Below are 26394 nucleotides of genomic sequence, written 5' to 3'. Positions count from 1 at the left end.
ATCTGATCTACTGAAGATCACTCATGGTTTGGTCTACTGAAAAATCACTCATGGCTTGATCTACTGGAGATCATGCACTGTCGTGCACGGTCTGATCTAAAGATTCTGCGTGGTCTGATATACTTAAGATTGTGTGTGGTCTGATCTACTGTAGATCATGCAGGATCTGATCTACTGTAGATCATGCAGGATCTGATCTACTGAAGATCATGCAGGATCTGATCTACTGAAGATCATGCATGATCTGATCTGCTAAAGATTACACACAATCTAATCTACTGAAGTTTACACACATGGTCTGATCTACCGAAGATCATGTACAGTCTGAATTACTAAAGATCACTTACAATCTGATCTACTTTTGTGGCATAATCTGATCTGGCCCTTTTGTGGCAAAATGAACTGTATGTTGAGTGAATCCTTTAAATGCCTTCGAGCTTAAAGCAAATATATTTCCAGATGTTTACTGTGTGTGTAGGAGAAATATTAATTCCCTTCAGTTTAATTGACTGTACACTTTGTCACAGTGGAGAACTGTGTCAGAGCAGCTGTGAGTTTAAGGACATCATAAATCATCAAGACTTGTGATAGCAAACGTGAGAAGATTTATGGACCTGACACCAACCCGTTCTGCTCTCTCTTACACCATTCCATACACGGCAGCAGGACTTCAGCATACAGTTTTCTGTGTTGGTGTGCGTATGGGCACTTGGCATAGTTGTAATTTTGCCGCATTAAGAAAGAATGGCCGATCATTATATTTTCATTTTCTGCAGTGCCAAAAAACTAATTTTGCTCATAAACATAAACTTATATATTTAAATTGTGTTTAAATTCCTGCGTGTATCAAAATAAACATAGTGCATAAAAATACCTATATGACTTTCACATTTATTTATTTGGTCTTGTGCTGTCTTCACATAATAAGGAGAGATTTTCCCCATGAATACATTGTTAAATATATTCAAGCTTTAAGTATTCACAGTGTGTGTATGAATGCATGGGGAGTCTCACTGTCAGACACAATGTGTGAAAATAGATTAATAGCTTGAAATGCAGTACTGAACTAGATTGTATTATTATTATTATACATGCATTAATTAAGAGATTACTTGGTGTACTTGTACAGTAGTTTAACTCACAGCAGGACCATTAAAATGAATTATTGAAGGCAAAAAAGTTCATTTAAAGTGAGGAAAAGCAATTACAGCATTGTACACAAAAAGTGTAAGCAAAAAAAACCCATATATATATATATATATACTCTTTTATGTGCAGGCATTTCTGTGGTATACAACTAATGATCGCTCAGTCTCACTGCACAGTGGGCGGAAGATACAAAAGTCTTTGAGCTTGTGGTGTGTGTGAAAGTGCATAAAGATCAAAAGATGTCCGTCTATGGTAGCGTGTGAGACAAAAATAAAACACCAGACAGATATGAGATCAGACTGGATAAAATTAAAGGGGACATTTAAGATTTTAAGATGTCAAATACATTTGTAAAGTTTTAGCTCAAATACCATATAGATCATTTATTATAACATAAAAATTAAAATTGCCACTTTGGAGGTGTATGCAAAAATGTGCCGTTTTTGCTGATGAAATGCAAACACTGATCGCCATAATGGTGGTTTGTTGAAATTGAAACTCAATTGTGCTGTCAATTATTTTCTCTCTGTCTGCACTAAATGGCAGTGCTGTGGTTGGATAGTAATGCATACAATTTTAAAATTTAACCATACAACTTAAAAAATCCACCTTCTGTTTCTTATTAGACATGCTGTTTGGATTCTCTTGTTAATGTGACCTCACACAAACAAAGCCCCGCCCACTGCCACAGACTGACTGGCTAATTTTACCCAAAAGCTTTTCTAAATGTATTTTGGACATGCTATAATAAATGATCTGTGGGGTATTCTGTGCTTTACAGACACATTCTAGGCACACCTGACACTTATATTACATCTTGTAAAAATGGGCAATAATATGTGCCCTTTAAACCAACGTTCATAAACCTAACGAAACAAAGAATATTACATCTTGGGGAACCTTAATAAAATCTAATGGATCAAAAAAAAAACATATGAGGCATAACAACATCTGTAGGTCTTGTTTTAATAATCCTTATTCAGTAATTATGCAAATAGATTTGTTAAGTCCTATAAGTCTCTGGACAAATAGCGTGGGTATCCCGCAATACAAAGTCAGCTCGTACCATAACAAAGCCCCGGCTGATTTACTGTTGTCATAAAGAGACCCAGGGCCAATTAGATTTGTCTAGGACACGGTCATGGGTGGGTAATTGGCCAGCGCTTCTCTAAAGGCTGACTAGAGATTTCTCTCGCTCCTCAACGACTCATTTAAGCTTCAAAGTTAATTTGAGGTCAGACATCGGACTCGCTCTAAGTCTGTTGGCAGGCGAGCGGTCACGGCCGGTGCTCGTGCCAAACCTGTGCTCGGTCACTACGATCCAAACAAAAAAGGCTTAATCCTCTTTAATCAATGCATTTTCACAGAATATCAAGTGGAGTACAAGAGTTTATCTCGATGTGCAATCGTAAAAAGACTGGTCAGCTGCGGTTGGTGATTTATGAAAAACGTTTATCTCCATGCTTGGACATCATTACTTTCATGTCAATCTCCAAAGCATCACTACAGTACAAATGATCAGAGAATGTATTAATCTCTCATATCTGGACACGCTCATGTTCGGTTTATTTTAAACTCTTTTATACTCACACAAACGTTATGCATTCTTTGGATTCATTTCAGATCAACAGATGATTCAGCTACAGTGCGGACAGTGGTGGTGAGCAGGTTGAAGATGGGTGAGATAGAGGATGGAGAGGTGGACCACATCACAGCTGACATGCACCCGAAGGTACAGTCACTATAGCCAAATTAACACAGACTAAAAGCATTTTACATGACATATGTGACCCTGGACCACAAAACCGGTCTTAAGTAGCACAGGTATATTTGTAGCAATAGCCAACAATACATTGTACGGATCAAAATTATCATTGCAAAAATCATTAGGATATTAAGTGCAAATCATGCTCCATTAAAATATTAAGTAAATTTCCGACAAACATGTATTTATCATTAGTAATATGTGTGGCGAAGGACTTTATTTGGACAACTTTAAAGGCGATTTTCTCAATATTTTCTATTTTTTGCATCCTCAGATTCCAGATCTTCAAATAGTTGTTTCTCGACCAAATATTGTCCAGTCCTAACAAACCACACATCAATGGAAATAAATCTTAATTTGAAAAAATTTACCCTTGGTTTTGGGGTCCAGGGTAACCTATGTAGCTAATATGACTAGGAACTATACTCTAATTCTGGCGTAATAATCAAGGACTTTGCTGCTGTAACATGGCTGCCGCAGGCGTAGTGATATTACCAACATGATCTCATGTCTTTTTCGTGAGACTCGCACTAATTTCTATAGTTTCTTGTGTCCGTGGCACGATGTTCTTTTTGTGTCATTTTATGTATTGTTTTTTTTTATTCTTTTTAAATCATTGTCGCTTGAGGTTGGGTTAAATTTGAGGTTTGGGTTAGGATGTACTTTTATGTATTGGTTTCTTCATGTTTTTCTTCCGCTTTTAAAACTATTCTCGCCTGGAGTTGGTGTTTGGGTTAGTATGTCTAAAAATGTAACAGAAAGTGATTCCAACCCCAAAGGACTATGGTAAAATAATAGGAAAAAACAACGAGGAAATAATACATAAAATGAAACGAAAAAGAAAATCGTGCAACGCACACAAAAAACTATTTAGAGAAATTAGTGCGAAAAAGACATTTGTGCACAAGGCACGAAAAAAAGCTGAATTTCGTGCGATGGACACGAATAAATTTAAAGCTTAGAAAAGCGCAACATTTAATTTTTTAAATAGGAAAAATGTCAAAACTCTTTGGTTATTTTTGAGCGTGATACTAATGGTCTAATCCGATTCAATGGATTATGCTAAGCTTTGCTAAAAGTGGTAGCGCCAGATCTGAAGATCGAAAAATCAAATATTTAACTTTAGGGGAGCTGGAAAATGCCTATAAAGTGCATTCAGAGCCAACTTTTTTAATTCACAATGGGTCAGATTTACTAAATGGGTTAAAACTAAATAATGGCCCAAATACCAGTACATTGAGGGCAAACCTTAATACTAGTGCTGCAACGACGCGTCGACGTCATCGATTACGTCGACTATGAAAATACGTCGACATGCGTAAAATGCGTTGACGCGTCGCTGTTTACATTCATTTAGCGTAATGGCGGCTTCTGCTCCTGGCAGTGTTTTCCATACATTGATTTGTTTGTGTGCACCACAAAATCAACAATGGCCGCAACATTTACGTTTTTATTTTCATTTAAAACGGCTTCATTTATTGTTATGAGCGCTCGGTGGTGCCTCTCTTGTGCACGCGCGCTCTCTCTCTCTCTCTGTGCGTGAAGCCCCTAGACAGCGCCTCTCATACATGACACTGAGTGAAATAATTAAAAGTTGGCTGTGTTTTGTACTTGCATTTTCACGTAAACGTCAGATGTTACTGGCAGAGAAGACGACTGAGTTTATCATGAAAGATTAGCAATGTTTTCCCACACACACTGGTTGTCTGTGTGCTTGTGCGCAAGCTCTCTCTCTCCTATGCCCGCGCATGCCTTCTGTAGTAACTCTGTGTAATGGCAATTTTTTAATTTGCGCCGAATTGTGAGTTGTCATGCGACCAGGTTGAAGGTTGCTGCTGCCAGCACTTATTCAGCCCCACTCGCGTAATTTGCCGGCTTTAAAATGTTAGCGCAAGACGCACGGGTTGCTTTTCAAAGCGCTCGCCTGTGAACACGAGTTTAGATTCAGATGCGTCTATATTTGAGGGCGTTTGCCGCGCGTCTAGATGCGCGACCTGATACGAACGGCAACTTAAAGGAAAATGAGACAAATCGTAATTTTTAAAAATCATAGATGCAATAATGAATGAACTATGAATAGTCATTTTTATTCATCGTCTTTTGATAACAAAAACTTATTTGATGCAAAACTCATCAGTTTATTTAAAACGTTCATATGAATATAAAGTTTTCTTGAGTAAAACAAGTCCATTCAATATTTGTTCTTTTATGACACAAGGTATTTGGCAATGTACATGATCCAAGTACTAAAATTAAGATAAGGATTTTTTACTTTTCCTCCTGTTCCTCTGCATACTTGATAAATCTTGCTTGTGTATTATTGTATATCAGGAGTTTCTAAACTTTTTCAACCCAACAGGTAATCTCAAGACCCACCATTTTTTAAAAATAGAAATATAGGGGAAAACACAAACACATTTGTTCCCTTTTAGTAGCTTTTGAATATGTTTAATTGAATAATATAAAAAAAGCATAATTGTTTACTGTATTTGCATTGATTTGGAAATTATCCATTTAAAAAATACAATGAATTGCAAGGATGCAGAAAACAGTTCACTATATGTCTGACAACAGAACAGATAATATGTGAAAATAGCATTCATCAGATTATCCAACAGATTAAATAGCTAATCAAAAAAAGAACACTGTATTAATAACAAAAAATAGTCGTTAGATTAGTCGACTAATCGGAAAAATAATCGCTAGATTAGTCGACAGAAGAAATAGTCGTTAGTTGCAGCTCTACTTAATACAGTAAATAGCATTGTGTGATATTTCAATATTCACCTCCTATAAATTTAGGGCCTGAAAGGGAAACTCTTACATATGCATGTGCAATACAAAAGATCCTGACAGTCGTTTTTTACACCAAAAGAGGCATTTATGTTGGCCAATGTTGTTAGTAAATCTGACCCTATGTTCTCTAGGAGATAAATCCACCACCTTTGCACTGCAAACCCAATGCTCTACCAACTGAGCTAAAGGATATTGGCAAATATGCTACTAATAGACAGCATGTCACCCAGCTAACCTAATAACCAACATTGACACCAGCAGATCTCTTTAACCTTCATTGATTCAGAGAGAGAGAGAGAGAGAGAGAGAGAGAGAGAGAGAGAGAGAGAGAGAGAGAGAGAGAGAGAGAGAGAGAGATGAGCAAGGAAATAAAGAGGGTGAGAGAATGATTGAGAGTTATGGAGATGACCATGAAGAGCAAATAGAGGAGATTTAGACAGAGAATCTGGGTTGCGCTGCTTTCAGAAGTAAATTGAAAATGTGTTTTACATTCCAGTCCTGAATTAGAATTGATGCCGAAAATATGTAGTCAATTGGATGCAGGGTTATTCAAATCACAATCACAAAATCAAATAACATTTGTGTAGCTTTTGAAAAGAAAATATTATGGTTACATTAACATTGGATGGGATCAATATTTGAAATACCATCTATAGAAAATTGTAGTTGATTCGTAAATAATTCAACATAATAAATACATTCCTATTAAAAGTTCATTTTATGGAACAATTGAGGAGGTCAAATGCAAATGCCTTTAAATGCCACCTCGTCAAAAATAAAATGATATTAACCGAATTCTCACGGTATGTATTATACGTTCATCTAATGGGCCGTACACACCAACGAGTAGATTACATACAAAGTCAATGTAAAAAGTCACGCGGGCCGATGCAAATTGACGTAAATTCTGTGGTGTGATTGCCGCAAAAACGCATGCGCTATTTACCTCAAACACGTCTTCCTGCAAGTTGAAAACTTCACATGAGACAAAGTTACATCCCGTGAGTAATCTTAAGCGAGGAATGCGATGCTTCGCGTTTGGTACGAAGCAGCTATAGATGATTATCAGTCATGTGACTTTTTTTAGCTTACTTCCGCCATCTTGAGTACCTACTGAGTACCAGTAGGCTACTGACAAGCATTGGCTATCATATGAGGCTCCTTTTTCAACTAGAAGGTCAATATTGTTTTTTACTTGTGACAAAACAACAAATTATCCAACATGATCTCACAAAGTTCCGTGGGATAGTCACGGAATTTTGTGCTCATTTTTCCAATCCGTGAGAATGCCACGGAAAAAAGACCGTCCGTAGCAGGGCCACGGAAAAATGCGGAGATCCGTGAGAATGCCACGGAAAAATGAGCACAAAATTCCGTGACTATGCCACGGAAATTTGTGAGATCAGGTTGAATTATCCGTGCATTTATATGAAACTATGGTTTAGGAGCCATCTATCTTTACATCGCATTCGGAGATTGATACATCTTGACTGGCAAGATGGCGGCGAGCGGACACCAAAACAGCCAAAGTCTGTTGTTTAAAACCTTCTTTTTAGTAAACTCTGTGTACACAAACAATGTTCTCAATGCTTGAGTTCACTTGTAGAGACACAGGTGATACTTCGAGCAAAGTATCATCTTGTGTTGAGCCTTCATAGTGTTTTAAAATAGCGATTTTGATGCTCACAACATATTTCTAGTTCTTTTGCGACTCAAAATGGCGGAAGACAAGTTTGAGATGTGAGTGACGTCAGCTGATATTCGTTAATAAATCTGCTTAATCCCAGACTCAGTTCATTAAAAAATACTGGTTTGTTGGCAGAATCCATTAAGTCTGATTTTAAAAAAATGCTCATTTACTGTACAAGAAAACATGTCAGACGCACTTAGAGGGTTTTGCATTTGAGCTCTTCGATTTTTGCAGTCATTCCCATGGGTTTTTAGGAAGTCTGATTTTGCAGCAGTTCAAAAAAAACTCCAGCATTGCAATTATTAATTCTGCTCAACGTTGCATTAATTGTTTTACTAAAACTTGGAAAGTATAAAAAATAAATAACTTTATGTAGTGCATGTGTAGTGTATAGGGTGCAGATTTGTAATAGCTATAAGCCAACTGTCTTTTTCTGGAGCTGTGTGCCAAGAAGTGTCTCAAAACTCTTCCAGGCTCATTTGATGTAATGAGACGTGAAGACTCATCCGTCAGGCACTAAACTCTGGTGCGGAGTCTGAATTTAAAGTGATTGGGGCGTGCATGCCGCGGGTCAGATTTGATGAAGTTGATGGAGGATTCGTGTTTGTCTTGAGCTGGCGTTAGGGTCTCTTGGCTCTTGTATCGCTGACATTGGCGCTCTGGGATACTTAGAGAAACCCTCGATTATCTGAGCGCCAGTGCAGGTGACAGCTTATCAAACGACTGCACACCGTGCGTGACAGACAGACAGACAGAGACACACACACAGAGAGAAAGAGAGAGAGAGAGAGAGAGAGACACTGGCTATGGCTAACTTTAGGATGGTTAGTAGTTATTCTGCTGATGTGCATTACAATTCAGGCTGGTTTCCTCAGGGTAAAGAGTTTCTCATCTGGTGTGGCAATCACTGCTGGGATGCTTATTGGTTTGCCCTACAGACAAAAACAGGAAAGCATTAATAAGTTTCATTGAACATCATCTGCAATAGCTACTTTGAAAATTGCGTATTGTAAAAAAGCTGATTGCAAATAAAAATGGAAAAGTGACTGCTGTTAGAATGAATTTTCCTGTTTTCTTCCCACAGTGCACGCTGGTGTATGAGTCATCACATGGAACAGTTAACGACAAAGATAATGGACCAATAATGAATGCTGGTGAGTAATTATTATTGCATATTTGCTGGTTTCTTTTAATGTAGTGCTGTGTGTGGTTGTATTTATCTTTGCCTTTATAGTTTATCACTTTATGGTTGCCCTGAACACTCCCCCCCTCTGCCACTGGTCAGCTAAATAAGCAGTCCCGCCTCAATCTCACACCATTGGCTACTTAATGTTGCTGTTTACAGTCGGTCAGGGACTACTTTTTCCGGAGTAAGGAAAGCTTTTAGTGATTTTACTTCATGAAAGTTGTGTTGATATATATTTTTTTCTGTATTGTGTAGTTTTATAAAAACAAAAAGCTTTATGTCGTGCCCAACAACATCTTTCAGCTGTACTTACAGTATCAATAAGAAAGGGATGCATGGACTAACTTGCGTAATTTTGCAATTTTTGTTTATATTGGTGCAAATTTGGGTCTTAAGCTGTTTCTTACCTTCTAAAGCCACGTTTCCATTGAGGTGTTTTAATGTATGTATAGTCTTTAGTTTGGAGCGCAGATGGGTTTTAAGTTTGCTTTTACGGTAGTTGAGTGTCGGCATAAGGTGGATTGTGGGATTGATGGAGGGCCATTAACTCGCTTGCCCCAAAACCACAGTGCTTCGGCATTGTAAAGGGGATCGCACAACGACCACACAGCTCAGCGTCGCGCCGCGTTGAGTCGCATCTAGGACAACTAAGAGGTATCGTAAACCGGAAGTGCACATTAAATAGCGCGAGCTTCGTCAGATAGCGTCTACTTCAAAATGTAAAATATACGTTAGCAGCCAATGTTAATCGTTAATGATTTGGGACAAATATGATGTTATTTAATGTGTCACTATGTGAGTGGCGCTGTGTGGCGCGACAGGGATTTGAGCAACTTCCTGAGTCAAAGCTGGGCGGCGCGGACAGGCACCACCTGGCTGCGCCGGTGTGCGAATACTCATAGAAAACAATGTGTTTGATTTTTTTTTTGAATGGCGTGGCGCAGCGCATTTCTTCCTCTTTAGTTTAAGCAAAGAGGCTTAAACTTCGTTTCTATGAAAGCCGAACTTAATGTTTTGGAAAATTTCTTCTGCTAGTGTGTATGGTACTTTAAGACTCTTTTTTTGTTTTATATTGGCTTTATATTTTAGATGTTTGACAAATTAATTTAAGCTCTGAGAAATATACAAACTTAACGTGAATGTTATCTTAGTTTCTGAACCCCAATCGTTTCCTTGTAAATGCAGTCTAGGGACCACTGCCTTGGGTAATGAAGCAGTGTAAACTTTATTGGGAGAATAGGTAAAGACAAAAAGACATTTAAATGTAGCCATTTATTTTACATTGTGGTAAAGTCAGAGCTTCAAGGTTTGAATGCGTCACGGTTCAGACAGTTTTACTTTGGCGTTTTCAAAAATTTTGTGGGTGTCAAAATGTTTTAGTCGCTGTACTGCAGTAAAACTGCATAATGATTTTCTTCTCTTCCACCCTTGGATATGTGTTCACAGACCTAATGCTAAGTCATTTCCCTAAGAGGTTGAGCAAGCGAATGCTGCGATATGATTGGGTATTTGGAGTCAGAGGTTAATCCTGTTCTCTGGCGAGCTAAAAGTTGGATAAGGGTGTTTCTGCTTACTAGTCCTTATCTGGAGGTCACTGATCCATCTTTCCTTCTGTTATACCTCACTTTTAATCTGCTTTCTCACTGTCATGCCTCACTTTTATTTTGCCTTCTCACTCTTATATCTGCTTCCTCACTGTTTTCCTCACCTCATTTGACTCAGCATCATTACTATAATACCTCACATTTACTCTGCTTCCTCACTCTTATACCTCACTTTTACTCTGCTTCCTTGCTGTTATACCTAACTTTTACTCTGCCTCCTCACTTTTATAGCTACATTTTTGCTTCCTCACTGTTATACCTCATTTGACTCTACTTCCTCACTGTTATACCTCATTTGTAAGGCATTAGTAAGGGTTATTAATGACCTCTTACTCTCTGGTGACTCGGGTAACCTCTCCATACTTTTATTACTCGACCTTAGCTCAGCTTTTGATACTGTCTGTCATAAACTTTTACTGAAGCGCATCTCAGAGATTGGTATCTCAGGAGCTGCGCTCTCCTGGTTTTCTTCCTATCTGACAGACAGAAATTTTTATATCAGTATGCACAACTATAAATCACCCACTGTAATATTAGATCAAGGTGTTCCACAAGGATCAGTTCTCGCCCCATTACTGTTTATCATTTACATTTTGCCTATCTGACAAATTATTCGCCGCCATGGTTTTCACTATCACTGATGTTATGGCGATGATATTCAGATATATACCGCTTGTAGACCGGACTTCACCAGACTACATCACTATCCTCATGTATTAATGAACTGGCGGAACTGCAACTTTCTCAGTTTGAATCGGCAATTGTCCATTGTCTGTTTCTGTATGTATGTATTTATTGTTTGCTCCTAACTGTTATTGTGAAGTGTTCTTGAGCTTCGGAAAGGCGCTATATAAATTAAACATATTATTATTATTATTATTATTATTATTATTTGACTTTGCTTCCAAACTGTTATACCTCACTTTTTTGCTTCCTCACTCTTATACCTAAATTCTTGCTTCCTCACTCTTATACCTCATTTGACTCTGCTTCCTCGTTGTTATAACTCACTTTTTTGCCTCCTTACTGTTATACCTCACTTTTACTCTGCTCCCTCACTCTTTCTTTGCTTCCTCACTGTTACACCTCATTTGACTCTGCATCCTCACTGTTATACCTCACTTTTACTTTGCTATCCTCACTATTATACCTCACTTTTTAGCTTCCTTACTTTTATACCCTATTTGACTCTGCTTCCTTACTCTTATACCTCACTTTCATTCTGCTTCCTCACGGTTATAAAATTGCTGAAAAATCACTCCTACACAATTTTTAAACATTTTTATTACAACCCTGCTTACAATAGTTGGTATAATCTGATTAGACACATCTTGTAGCCTAGCCAAGTCAGCTTTTAGTTGGTTTTCCATTCTGGTAGAGCTGGTGCTAAGCTAGTCCAGCTGGTTGGCTGGTCTCCCAGCCTGACCAGTTCAAAATTCCCACTCATGCAAGCCAAAAATGTATCTATTGGTAGTCAACACTACAATTTTGAGAAAATTTGAGGTTGTTGGTTTGTATGCTGCAAAAAGTTGTCAAACCTGCTGATTTTAACCTTCTGCAGAAGGTTCTGCAGGATGAGAAGAAGCTGGTTTAAAGATCTGGTTTGCTTGCAGATCTCCACTCGGGTACATCAACTCTTTTGCTCTTGCAGTGAAGCGTGACGAGACTTGAGGAAATAACTGTTAGCATTGCTGCCTTTTTTTCTGATAAGAATGTGAAACGCTTCCTGAAGTCTGACTCGCTGCCATAGAAACTCTTCTTCTTACGTCAGGGTTTGCTGACAGGCTTTAGTTTAAACATTCATCACATGTTTCCAGTGTGCTTTTTTCATAGCACAGATGTGGTATTTCCTAGAAGAGCTTTGTGTGATTTTAAAGATCACCAGACTCTTAAAGTTATAGTGCACCTAAAAAAATTTAATTTCTTTCATTGTTTACCCAACCTACAGTAATGTTGTTCAAAACTTGACATATTTTTTCTCTCTTTCTTTCTCACAGTGTTTAAGAACGCAATATGTAAGGTGTACCGCTTTCAGACAGTGGAAAGTAAATGGATGTTGGTACGAGAGCAGATGGCTGAGTGTACGTTGTCCTTCAGCATCCCAAAGCAGCTTATCAGCCTCTACATTGAGGAGGACACCTGCAGGTGAGGACAATGATTGAAAAACCAAAAGTATTGAAGAAGGTCACGAGTTTGAACCTCAAAGGACTTATACTGTGTCTAAACTGGATTTGTGTGTTATATTACAACATATAAATTATAGTTTTAAATGTACATGCATTTATCCAAAGTGACACAATCGATTTCACTTTTTTAGTATACCCATGATCTCTTCCCCATGACAGTGTCTGAAATGAGAAAAAGGTAGGTCGAGACTTGAATTCATCCATCAAGAATTGATTGGATCGTTGGATGTTTGGTCATGTTGCCATTTACTAATCGTTACGATCTTTTCCCGGGCCCCGCCCTTTTGCCCTTGTGTAAAGAGAGATCGTTTCGAGGAGGGTAGGAGATTGACATAGTCATTTGTAAAAAAAAAAAATACCCCAAAATTAGGTTTACACAAGTATGATGACTATATTGTATGGTAAGATCCCTGGTGGTTCCCACTCTTGAAGGAAAGGTTTTGGGAATAAGCCCGGGGGAAGATGGATTTGTTTGGAAAACCGAGTGCAACACAAAAGCCAGTGAAAGCGAGATGTGATGTGCTTCTCATGCGAGGGTTTATTTCCAAGATGGAAATGGCTGTTTTAGAGCTATACTTAGAGCCTGTGTTAAATTATTCAGGGATGTTTAACACTTCAAAGCCTAGTGCCCATACGCCAAAACTCAGCCACCATCTCTCTCTCTCTCTCTCTCTCTCTCTCTCTCCTTTCATTTCTATTCTCTCCATCTCATCAATGGAAAGTGAATTGAGCTACGTGGAATCGCAAGGTGAAAAGAACAAATGCGCCCTGGAAGAAACCTTCAGTCACAAGATTTATAAAGCACAGCAGTAAATAATGCTCTACAACAAAGTGCATTGATGTTTGTTAAGATCTCTGTGTGTTCAGCTCAGCTCGTGGGCTATTCAGATGAAGCCGTTTTCGGTAGCTTTTTATGATTGCCACAGGTCTTTAAATGAACGGGGTCACAGAATGTTCCAGACGTAAAAGCATTTGAATACAGTATATTGTTGCATCTGGCATTGATGTTACAGCAATGGTCCACAATAGTCAACCCATTTAAAAAAAATAAAAAAATTATTAGCAGCGCCCTCTGTGAGCACGTATGAGTGCTGCTCAGTGTGTCTAATAATGTAGGTAAACAAGGGTGTGCAATGTTGAGAGTAAAATAAAAATGTCCTAAATTCCAGTTTAATTCCTAATATTATGTGCATGTAATTCATACAATTGCAATTGAAAATGAAACTTTGCATTTTTATTTAAAATTTGGCAGACATTGTTCGATCGTGAAAATGAAAATCCAAACACTTTGCGTTTGCATTCGAATTAAGTGACAATTTTAACATCCCCACACATTTGCAAATACACTGTTAAAAGTAAAGACTGCTCTTCTTAACTTTAACTTACTTCAATTGGTAACCCCTAAAAAAGAAGTTTAATTAACTTAAAATTTCTTACTTTAAGTGAAAAATTAAGGATAAAAAAAAATTAAATTGGTTACACCTAAAAAAGTTTTATAAACTTAAAATTTCTTACTTTAAGTGAAATATCAAGGTAAAAAAAAAACTTAAAAAAATTACTTCAATTGGTTACACCTAAAAAAATGATGTTTTATAAACTTAAAATTTCTTACTTTAGGTGAAAAATGAAGGTACAAAACTTTAAAAAATTACTTTAATTGGTTATACCTAAAAAAAATGTGTTTTATAAACTTACATTTTCTTACTCTAAGTGAAAAAGGAAGGTAAAAAAAACTTTGAAACATTACTTCAATTGGTTACACCTAAAAAAAACTTGTATAAACTTAAATTTCTCACTTTAAAAAAAAGGTTAAAAAATCTTTTTAAAAAAACTTCAATTGGTTACACCTAAAAAATGTTTTATAAACTTCATTTTTTTTACTTTAAGTGAAAAATGAAGGTAAAAAACTTTTAAAATTTCTTCAATTGGTTATACCTAAAAATTATGTTTTATAAACTTAAAATGTCTTACTTTAAGTGAAAAATGAAGGTAAAAAAACTTTTAAAAATTACTTAAATTGGTTATACCTAAAAAAAGTTTTATAAACTTAAAATGTCTTACTTTAGGTGAAAAATTAAGGTACAAAACTTTAAAAAATTACTTTAATTGGTTATACCTAAAAAAATGTTTTATAAACTTACATTTTCTTACTCTAAGTGAAAAATGAAGGTAAAAAACCTTTTAAAAATTACTTCAATTGGTTACACCTAAAAAAAAGGTTTTATAAGCTTAAAATGTCTTACTTTAAATAAAAAATGAAGGTAAAAAAACTTTTAAAAATTACTTAAATTGGTTATACCTAAAAAAAGTTTTATAAACCTAAAAGTTCTTACTTTAGGTAAAAATTAAGGTACAAAACTTTAAAAAATTACTTTAATTGGTTATACCTAAAAAAAATGTTTTATAAACTTACATTTTCTCACTCTAAGTGAAAAATGAAGGTAAAAAACCTTTTAAAAATTACTTCAATTGGTTACACCTAAAAAAAGGTTTTATAAGCTTAAAATGTCTTACTTTAAATAAAAAATGAAGGTAAAAAAACTTTAAAAAATTACTTAAATTGGTTATACCTAAAAAGTTTTATAAACCTAAAAGTTCTTACTTTAGGTAAAAATTAAGGTACAAAACTTTAAAAAATTACTTTAATTGGTTATACCTAAAAAAAATGTTTTATAAACTTACATTTTCTTACTCTAAGTGAAAAATGAAGGTAAAAAACCTTTTAAAAATTACTTCAATTGGTTACACCTAAAAAAAGGTTTTATAAGCTTAAAATGTCTTACTTTAAATAAAAAATGAAGGTAAAAAAACTTTTAAAAATTACTTCAATTGGTTACACCTAAAAAATAAAGATGGAAAAACTATATAAAACTATATAAAACTAACTAACACCTTAAAATATTTAAACATTTACTTAATTTTTAATTAAACAGAGAAAGTTTAAATGAAAAAAATTTAATTTTTAGGTTGATCCAATGGTCAGGTTACAAAATTGCAATTCGTATATGAATTAAAGCAACACTATGTAGTTTTTTTTTACCTTTAAATAATGTCTCTAAAATTATTTCAGTAATAGAACAGCTTTTAACTGGACAAATTGTACTGCTGCTGCAACCTGAGCAGCCTCTTAGCTGCTACAAGCACACTCTGAAAGTGGCGGTGGAGGGTAGGAAACACAGCCCCGCCCCTCCCCCCGCCTGCAGAAGAGTGTCTGATACCAGGCACTGTGCGCTTTTCAACCACATGGGGGAGCTGTAAGTCATTTTTACATGGAAACTACATAGTGTTGCTTTAAAGTACTTAAAAATAAAATTTTAAAGAATTTTAGGAAATTCAATGCTGTAAACATTGTTTAAAATGCCAGCTAGAGAACTTTTCTGCCTATGTATTACAATCTATGTAATAAAATTCAAAATTTAAACTGTTTTCAGATTAGTAATATAATTGATTTAGATCAGGTTTGTAAACATATACGATTTGTGCGTTATTTTCATTTTGTTTTTTACAGTTCAGGCTATACAGCACAGTTCAAAACTAAACTAGATTTATTTCTTATTTTTTCCTCCCATCTAAACAATGCTCACGTCTCTTTCAAATCACTCTTCCCTTGCGTTTCTGGATGTCTGCACATGCAAAACGCCTCTCGGCTCACATCATTATCTGCGACGGCTACCCCGAAGTTGACAGATATTAGCATAGATGCATTTCCTCCACAACAAATCATTTTAAGGCGAACCAGGAATGGTGCTCGGCCGTTGAAGAATCTAAGATCATTAACTCATCCAGACACACATTCCCAGACTGTAGCGCTTGTGGGTCAGACCCTGCTAAGCAATTATCATCATGTGTGCATTATTCAGCGAGGCTACTGGCCTTCACACCTGCTCTCCCGGGTACAGACAGGTAGCTTAAGCAGCCGTTTCTATCCCCAGACATCCAATTATCAGCCCGGGCGCAACGTTCACCTTTAAGCTTGTTTTTATCTGCTTTTGTTTGGTTCTGGTTTAACCACAATTTGATTCACTTCAGGACCAAATAACAGTATATTTAATGGAGACCCACATTTCAAGGTGTTGTGAAAACAGGCAGTACTACACCCAGATGTCTCATTTGCTGAAACTCATAGATAATACGTGGTCCTGTACTGTAACTCCATTGGTAAAGCACTGTATTAGCAGCACCATGTACAAATATTTTATAAATGACACAGTTTGCCTTTGTCACGCATTTACTAGAAAATTCATCTGATCTTAGCCCAAGTCAAGCCATTTAGATGTGTACAGGTTGAGGTATAGTGATATTGTTACTGTAGCTCAGGTGCTGCTTACAGACTTTATTTTTGCGACAGCCCATTGATAAATTTTAGCATGAAGAGGTACAGTAGACGACTGGAGAGAGAGAGAGACTAAGATTGATTGACATGTATGGCACATAATCTTGTCATTAATTATGCACCATGTTCTTTTTTTAGTTTATTTTGTCAATTAACCCTGAAGTTGATGTATCTTATAGTTTCAACATCACTGAATTAATCTAACAAAGTCACGTTACGTCCACAAACCCAATTCACCAGTAATTGTCTTGTCATATCTACGATCTCAGATTTGTCCAACCAGACTGATCTCACAGTATTTCAGACATATTTTATAAGTTGACTAACTTGTATGAATGCATACGAAGTGAATTTTACAAAATGTATGATTTTTTTAAACAATAATGAAACCCAACCCCAACGTCATATGGGCGAAAGCAAATCGGACAAAAACGCACAAACGTGGTCTACAAATAAATACAGATTAGCCAGCTTGTGAAATACATAGAAATTGGCATAAGATTGTTTTGGTCCGACACATGTGATGTACGATTATTATAAAATACAATAATGAAACCCCACCCCTAAGCCCAACTTCACAGGGCCGAAAGCAAATCATTAAAAAATGCACAAATGTGGTCATACGAATTAGCTACCTCGTAAAATACGAGCAAATTGGCATGAGATTGTGTTGGTCCGACACGTGATGTACGATTATTATAAAAACAATAATAAAACCCCACCACTAACCCCAACGTGACAGGGCCAAAAGTAAATTGTGACAAATGTGGTCATATGAATTAATACGAATTAGCCATCTTGTAAAATTCGTACAAATTGGAATAAGATGTGATGTACAATTATTATAAAAACCAATAATAAAACCTCACCCCTAATACAAATTAATACGAATTAGCCACTTTGTAAAATACATATGAATTGGCATGAGATTTTGTTGGTTAGACACATGTGACGTACAATTATTATGAAAACCAATAATAAAACCTCACCCCTAACCCAAACGTCACAGACCGAAAGCAAATTGTACAAACACGTAAAAATGAGGTCGTACGAATTAATACAAATTAGCCACCTTGTAAAATACGAACAAATTGGCATGAGATTGTGTTGGTCCGACACGTGACGTACGATTATTATAAAAACCATTAATAAAAAAACCACTCCTGACCCCAATGTCACAGACCAAAAGCAAATTGTACAAAAACATGCAAATGTGGTCGTACGCATTAATACAAATTAGCCACCTTGTAAAATACAAACAAATTGGCATGAGATTGTGTTGGTCCAACACGTGACGTACGATTATAAAAACCAATAATAAAACCCCACCCCTAACCTCAACGTCACAGACCAAAAGCAAATTGTACAAACACCTAAAAATTTGGTCGTACGAATTAATACAAATTAGCCACCTTGTAAAAACAAATTGGCATGAGATTGTGTTGGTCCGACACGTGACGTACGATTATTATAAAAACCATTAATAAAAAAAAACACTCCTAACCCCAACGTCACAGACCAAAAGCAAATTGTACAAAAACATACACAGGGTTTCCGCGGGGTTGTAAAAGGTAGTAAATTAAATTATGCTAAATTAAGGCCAGTAAAAAGTAGTAAAAAGTAGTAAGCGTCATCTGACGAGGTAGTAAATTTTCGATTGCCTTTTGTAATGTTATGATGCCTGGAAATTAGTTCAAATCACCCGCATATCGTGGCAAATAATCAAAGATCTTTCGTCTCTGGGATGTGATCAAAGCCTGGAGTGGAGCCAAATCACGTTCCTCTCTCCGCTGTAAGCGTTCTGTAATCACTACGGACCGGATCCACTCCGGGTTTTCTGACTGTATCACGTTAAGCTGAGGTAAAAGTTTATTTCAGCTAGCATGGTCAAACTTATAACGCAGGAAGGCTCCGATGTTTTGAAGATCGATAAAGGTGTAAAAGGCTTAGCGAAATGATGAAGATTGGCAAGCCTTTCAGTTCGTGGGCTAAGAAAACCAAACAGGTAATTGCGTGTCTTTGCACAGTATGACTAACGTAAGGGGTCCTGTATTTTGGGGGTAAATGATTTCTCACGTTACTGATCATCCGCGGCACGCTTTTTAATGCTATGCTGATATAGCCAGTGGCTGGTACAACGGATTTGTTTAACTCGTGGGTAAACTTCATGTGGCGCCACAACAACCAAAAGGCAGATGACATCCAAATCCCGTGAGAGCGATTGACGAGGAAGCATAAGAGGAGACTGCTTCCGAAATGCTCTCGCGGGACTTTGATGTCATCCGCCTGTCGGTTCTTGCAGTTGCATTTGCGTGTGGTCACAAAAACGTAACATTTGTACATATATTTAAGCACAGCAGTTTAAAAACAAGTGATTTTAAGCCATTCAAACACAAACAACAGTGCGTCCGCTGTTTCTGTGTCAGAGGAGCACGCAAGCCGCGCATTCGTTTCTCATTGAGCTTGTGTTGTACGTATTTTTGCCGCTTTATTGGCCTTAAATAACACATATGCCTCAAAAATCCCGTCTTTGCAAATATCCTCATATAAACACGACCATTTAGGTCTTAGGAGAAAATAAACAGCAGAAACATTGCGCACAAACTAGCACATCAGCGCTGACTCTATTGTAACATAATAATTTGTTGATAAAGGTACAGTCATTCAATTAACAACTGTCACTATGGTTACAGACATCCTGTGCGAATTCTACACGAGTTTGACTCGAGTTACTCGTTCAAGGTTTATATTCATACATAACGTTACTGTATTAGAGCTGTGACTGTAAGCTGTTGTGTGAACAGAACAGACCCTGGATTATTTGTTTATGTGTACTGAATAATATGATATGAATAAGTTGTATTTGTTCACATTAGTAAATGCATTATATAACATAAACAAACAATGAAAAATATAGAGTATATAATCATTAATTAATTCTTGTTTATGTCATTACAGTAATTGACGGTGGTTCATGGTGCATTCACTAATGTTAACAGTTTCAACTTTGATTAAAAAATTATTAGTAAATGCTAAAATAAATACATTTACAATTAATAAATCATTAATAAAAGATTCATTAAAGGTGGTGATATTCATGTTTTCTTTTTATACAGTATAGTGAGTTATTTAGCGGTTTCGCCTTAATCTGAAATGCCCTGCAAACTACAGCTAGCTATATGCCACATGAGACTTCAATATGGAATTTATGGCAAAAAAATCTCCCCTTAAAATGCTATTGGTCTCGCCTACATAAAGTGTTAAAGGAATATGACTTGGCCTGAAAAATATTTCAGTCAAAATAATTTTTTTCACTTTAATTCTTTTTTGTATGTTATATATGTCAAAATCTGTGTAAATAATAGAAAGGTCTCTGAATAACACTTGCAATTCAGTGTCGTGATGATTTTAAAAAATATTCTGAAGGTAGTAAAAAAAGGTAGTAAAAAGTAGTAAATTTAACTCAAGGATTTCTGTATAAACCCTGATACAAATGTGGTTGTACGAATTAATACAAATTAGCCACCTTGTAAAATACGAACAAATTGGCATGAAATTGTGTTGGTCCGACACATGGGACGTACGATTATTATAAAAACCAATAATAAAACCCCACCCCTAACCTCAACGTCACAGACGAAAAGCAAATTGTACAAAAAACTTACAAATGTGGTCGTACGAATTAATACAAATTAGCCACCTTGTAAAATACGAACAAATTGGCATGAAATTGTGTTGTCCGGCACATGTGACGTACGATTATTATAAAAACCAATAATAAAACCCCACCCCTAACCCCAACGTCACAGACCAAAAGCAAATTGTACAAAAACATACAAATGTGGTTGTACGAATTAATACAAATTAGCCACCTTGTAAAATACGAACAAATTGGCATGAAATTGTGTTGGTCCGACACGTGACGTCCGATTATTATAAAAACCATTAATAAAAAACCCCACTCCTAACCTCAACGTCACAGACCAAAAGCAAATTGTACAAAAACATACAAATGTGGTCGTACGAATTAATACAAATTAGCCACCTTGTAAAATACTAACAAATTGGCATGAGATTGTGTTGGTCCGACACGTGACGTACGATTATTATAAAAACCAATAATAAAACCCCACTCCTAACCCCAACGTCACAGACCAAAAGCAAATTGTACAAAAACATACAAATGTGGTTGTACGAATGAATACAAATTAGCCACCTCGTAAAATACGTACAAATTTGCATGAGATTGTGTTGGTCCGACACGTGTACAATTATGCATTTGGTAGACGACTTAAAGTGACTGAAAGTGCATTCAAGGCATATGTTTTTATCAGTACGTATCTTCCCTTTTAATTGAACCCTTAACTTTTGCATTGGTAACACAATGCTCTACCAGTTCAGCTAAATGAAGCGCTGTTATACCAGCAAGCACTTAATTGTAAGCCTGTTGGATATATGTCCTAGGTATCTACCGTTAATTGCTATTCCCTTCACATTGTGGAATTGAAGGCAGACACAAAGCCCCTGGTGATTTAAAGCGAACAGGGTCTGTAACGCACCATGAAATGAAGGCCACAGTGTGACCGCTTCCCTATACGACGCACGATCATAATTCCAGCGTTCTCATCTCTCATCCGCAAAACTTCAGAGCCTATTACTTTTCTCCTGTTGTGATATCGTTTCTCGCCTGGCCTACATCAGTATGTCTGTCTTCACCCCAAACCTCAATAAAATCCAAACAAACGTTTCCGGGACTTCCTTTCCACATGCGTTTTTTACATCTACAAATCTCTTTTTATTGTTACATCCTGATAAAGCTACATTACAATTTGAGTCAGCTTTTGAACAGAACAAGATGGCAGATATGATTTTTATGTGGCTTGCCAACCTCGGCACAAATGTTCTCTGAGTTGGAAAGGCATAAAATTGAATAATTTCTTCTTCGCCTATTTTTTTAAGATAAGACGACTTTAACAATGAGAATGAGGCCGGAATAGATCATTTCGAGTGCTTTCGGTATCTTGAGGAAGATGCTGAGTGCCGTCTTAGGCAAGAAATCTTTAAATAACCTGCAGTAATTTCTTCCTGTAATAGCTGTTTGCACATTTGACCTTGAAGTGGAAACTATACATAACTTTATACTTCAGGAAATTTGTTAATACCAATTATTCGATGCTTCTGAACTGGTTTTACTTTGGTTTAAATTTGGACATTAGTTGTAAGTCAAACCTTAAGGGGATGTGCACACCAAAGCTTTTAAATGCGGCTGAAACGCCAGGCGGATGCCGACTGCCAGCTTTTTTCAGCTGAGCACTTTGATTGTTGTAATACTCCTGCTTTGTTTATCAGTCGTTGAACGATGCGCCGGCTGGCTGTTGTAATATTGGTCCCGCCTATCTTCTACTGTAAGAGTGACATTGACGAGCTGAACTTTTCACCCAAAGTTGAATATTTTTCAACTTTTGGCACTTAGCGCTTATCGCTGAGCGTGGAAAAATCGCCAAGTGTGGGAAAAAAACACCAGCTGATGGCTTTTTGAATAGCTTTGTGCTTCCATTAGAAACAATTGAAAACATCTGCTGGCGTAAACACTGTGGTGTGAATGTCTGCTTAGTGTACAAAAGAAAAAAATTGAAACGAATAAATGTTAATCAAATCAAAATACGAAAAATCTGCACCCTGTTATATTCACCTTATAAAAAAACCTGGCAACGTTTCAATTAGTAAAGATCTTCAATCTTTTTTCGAATCGAAACTTGATCTCGCACCTGGCTGAGATCATTTGGATGTGCGTACTTTCTATTGGTCTTAAATGTATAAATATACTGCAATATTCAAAATCATTCAATTAAAATATTAAAGTCACAATGAAACGGAAGTAGTGATTGTCTGATTCCCGTCATGACGTATATCCAAGTGAAATGGCTTCTGAAATGTAATAAAAGGTTTGACTTGAATTTGTCTAGTGAGAATTCATTGGATCGTTAGAAATTGGGTCATGTTGCTATTTGCTAATCACTGCGATCTTTTCCTGGGCCCTGTCCACTTGCCATACCTCGTGAATGGAAGTAAAGAGAAATCGTTTTGAGAATGAGAGGAGATTGGCACATAAATAAAAAAATAATGAAGTACGGAGCGCCTAAGGGAACGTTGAGCAAAAATTAAATAATTTTTAGTTTCACGTGCGCACGTGAAACTGTCGTGTGCTCACGTGAAACCATCACGTGCTCACGTAAAACTTCTGTGTTTAGTTTCGCGTTCTCAAGTGAAACTACCGTGTTTAGTTTCGCGCGCGCACGTGAAACTATCGCACGCGCACGTGAAAGCGAAAGTTTCACGTGCGCATGTGAAAGTTTCACGTGAGCATGCGAAACTAAACACAGTAGTTTTACGTGAGCACGGGACTTGAATGAACTTTTATGTTTAACATCTTTTCACATTGTTTTTAGACCTTTAATTTTGATTTCTACTGTAAATATCTTGTGAATTTTTGTGGTTTTATAAATTTAGAAAGTATTTTTTACCATGCAAAACATTTATAAGTCATGTTTATATTTGAGTTTAGATGCAAATGTCGCAAAACGCCACCATTATCAAAAATTAGATGATGATATTAACCCCAAAAGCTCTCTGCAATTATGATATGTTCATCAAATACTTTTGGTTCAAATTCGGTTAATCCCGATTCAGAAATACAAAGTGATAAGGAAGACGTTGAATTGGATGAGTCAGATTTCAATTGTCAATCTACAAGTTTTTTACCTGGTTTAAGGAGATTTACTTATAAGTTAAATCCACAAAATCCAATAGGTCATTGAAATGTGGCTCCCCTTGTGATGTCAGAAGGGGATAATATCACCCCTTAATCTGCACTACCCAAACACGGCACTGTTATTTAGTGCAGAGATCAGCTTATTTGCATTTTAAAAGACACACCCAAAATATATTGACCAAAATGTACCTTTACCTTCATTCAGAAAGGACAGTAAAGTGTGAGAAAGAGTGGGATTGGGAAACAACAGCGCATGAATCACATTCAAACGTAGGTCTCTTGTACATGGACTTGGAGTACTTGGACCTGAATACGAACACGAATGTGGCAGCCACATGAATCACAGCGCCCCCTAATGTGTGGTTCAGTATCTTCATAAACAGTCAAATTATACTAATAAAATGAAAATGAGGCATTTCAATTACTGACTAAAATCCTTTCATTGCCCTTAACATGAGCCTTAACATTGGAGCCTGATAAAAAAAATTAATTTACAAGAAAACATGTCAGACGCACTTCACATCTGAACTCTTCATTTGTTGTCTGTGGACCTGTAATTTAAACATTTTACCTTGCATTCAGTAGTTCATTGCACATCCTGTCCACATTGCCGTGTGACTAATTTGACTCGCGTCTCTCACCTGATGGATAAATTTGCACTAAATTACACAGAGTCTGATTAGATGCACAGCCTTTGACATCCACCAAAAAAAGATATTTTCACCTTTATCTACTTCTTGTGCATTGTGCTATCTTTACTCTTTATGATTACACGGTTTGTTGCGTTTGTTATTTGTGTTTAGAATTGTTTCCCCCGTGTTGTACTGTAGGTGACTGTATCAGAACAGATCTAGATAAAGTCGGCGCTACTGCTTTAATCTATATACGCACACTTCACGCTTATCACTTCACTTCTATCTTGAGCTTGTCATAAATTAAGATGCACCCTTCAACAAATTTAAATGAAAAAATGATCACTCGTTCCTTCAAAAGAGATTTCTGCACGTCCTGTCAGTCTTTCATAGATTCTAATCACATTGCTGGAATTATTCAAGTTTCACGCAGACAAGAGAGAATTTACATGAAAATTAATCATTGTTCCCTTCAGAAATTCCCTCCGCGACGAAAGACGCCTGAACCTTTTCTTAATGAGAGCCGTAAGAAGCGTTTGCCGTCTGCTTAGAGAGATAACTCCCCATGTTTCATGTAAATCTACCATGGTTGTGCGACAAATAGCTACGGACGTCACATGACAACAATGAAGGGCAAGGCCAACAATTACTCTCTAAAAGCCAATGCAAGTCAAGCAAAGTAACCTCTTAGCATAAGATGGGGCCAATTAGAGTCGCACGGAGAGATACACAGAAAAAATCTAAGTCGTGCTCGCTTTCTAATGTCGAGAGTCCTGTCGTACATTTGATAAGTGAATAACTGAGCCTGTTCACATGTCTAAGGGTGCATAAGTAATGTGTTTTTCTAAGAACCGCAAATAACAATGTTGTGCCTTATTGTAATTTGTATGTATTTTGGAGGTGGCTAATTTGTATTAATTCACACACTGTTAAAAATGCAGCTTGAAGATCAAAAAAACTTGGTTTTGCAAGTCAATTCAAGCTACAATTTTAAATTTTGACCCATGATAAGTTGACATAACTTTTAAAGACAAGGTGACATTATTTCACTTTATTTGTTAAGGAAGTTACAAAAATATATGTTGATTTGACAAAAATGCTAATTTTTTTTTTGCACAGTTAACGATCACATTGGTACATTTTTGTATGATTTACTTTTGCCTCGTGAAGGTGGGGTTAGGGGTGCGGTTTCGTTATTGTTTTTTTAAGGACAATTTTATGTTTTTGTACGACACACTGCGTACGAATTAGTTACACTGTAACTGTAAAAAAAATGCAGCATGAAGTTAAAAAAATTTGGTTTTGCAAGTCAAATCATCCTACTATTTTAAATTTTGTTTTTTTATAGTTTAAAAAAAATTAAAAAATGTATAGTTTTTTTAATGCCAATTGTACGTTTTTATACGAATTAGCTACACCATAACTTAAAAAAAAAATGCAGCATGAAGTTAAAAAAATTTCGTTTTGCAAGTCAATTCAGCCTTCCATTTTACATTTTGACCAAGGATAAGTTGACATAACTTTTAAAGACAAGGTGAAATTGTTTAACTTAATTTGTTAAGTTAAAATTACAAAAATACATGTTGATTTTACAAAAATACAGCATTTTTTTAGTGCACGACCACATTCGTACATTTTTGTATGATTTGCTTTTGCCCCGTGACGTTGGCGTTAGGGGTGGGGCTTCGTTATTGTTTTTTTAATGACAATTGTAAGATTTTGTACGATTTACGTTGTATGAATTAACAATGCCGTAAAATATGTACACTGTAAAAAATGAAGCAAAAAGCATGAAGTTAACAACTTGGTTTTGCAAGTCCATTCAACCTACTATTTAAAGTTTTGACATATGATAACTTTTAAAAGCAAGTTGGAATTGTTTAATTTAATTTCTTAAGTTAAAGTTACAGAAATATATGTTGATTTGACAAAAATGCGTATTGTTTACAGTGTACGAATTCTCATGAGATCAGTCTGTAAATGGTGAGAGATTTGTGGCGTCTGTAAGCTTTGAGGTCCCTATATACTGTATACTAAAGGGTTGCATTTAAAAGATTGATATCAGAAGGCATTAAATGTGTATGTTGATGAGTGATGCAACTTTCGTATCCCACAGGATACAGGAACTTAAAGATCTCGGAGAACTTTCCCCCCACTGGGACAACATGAGAAAAGAGGTCATCTCTCGCTATGACCAGATCATTAAAGAATACCAGCACATACTCGCTGAACTGGAGAAACTTACTGGTAGGTGATGAAGTTCACCCAACATTCTGCCTCC

At 36.3% G+C, this 26394-nt stretch overlaps 1 protein-coding gene across 7 annotated transcripts in view; it reads left to right on the top strand.

The window, feature by feature from the left end:
- The window catches only part of inpp4b (inositol polyphosphate-4-phosphatase type II B), a 193259-nt gene that overhangs the window by 86718 nt on the left and 80147 nt on the right, over positions 1 to 26394 (top strand). For all 7 annotated transcript variants that reach the window (XM_073860299.1, XM_073860318.1, XM_073860294.1 and 4 more), the window contains 4 exons: positions 2773 to 2881; positions 8485 to 8554; positions 12188 to 12335; positions 26230 to 26360. In XM_073860299.1, coding sequence (XP_073716400.1) covers positions 2825 to 2881; positions 8485 to 8554; positions 12188 to 12335; positions 26230 to 26360 — 406 coding nt within the window. In that variant the 5' untranslated portion in view covers positions 2773 to 2824. The remainder of the gene's footprint in view (positions 1 to 2772; positions 2882 to 8484; positions 8555 to 12187; positions 12336 to 26229; positions 26361 to 26394) is intronic.

The sequence above is a fragment of the Misgurnus anguillicaudatus genome, chromosome 3, assembly GCF_027580225.2.
Source record: "Misgurnus anguillicaudatus chromosome 3, ASM2758022v2, whole genome shotgun sequence".
NCBI lineage: Eukaryota > Metazoa > Chordata > Actinopteri > Cypriniformes > Cobitidae > Misgurnus > Misgurnus anguillicaudatus.
The sequence above is the reverse complement of the archived record's forward strand: the minus strand, read 5'-3'. Positions and strand labels throughout refer to the sequence as shown.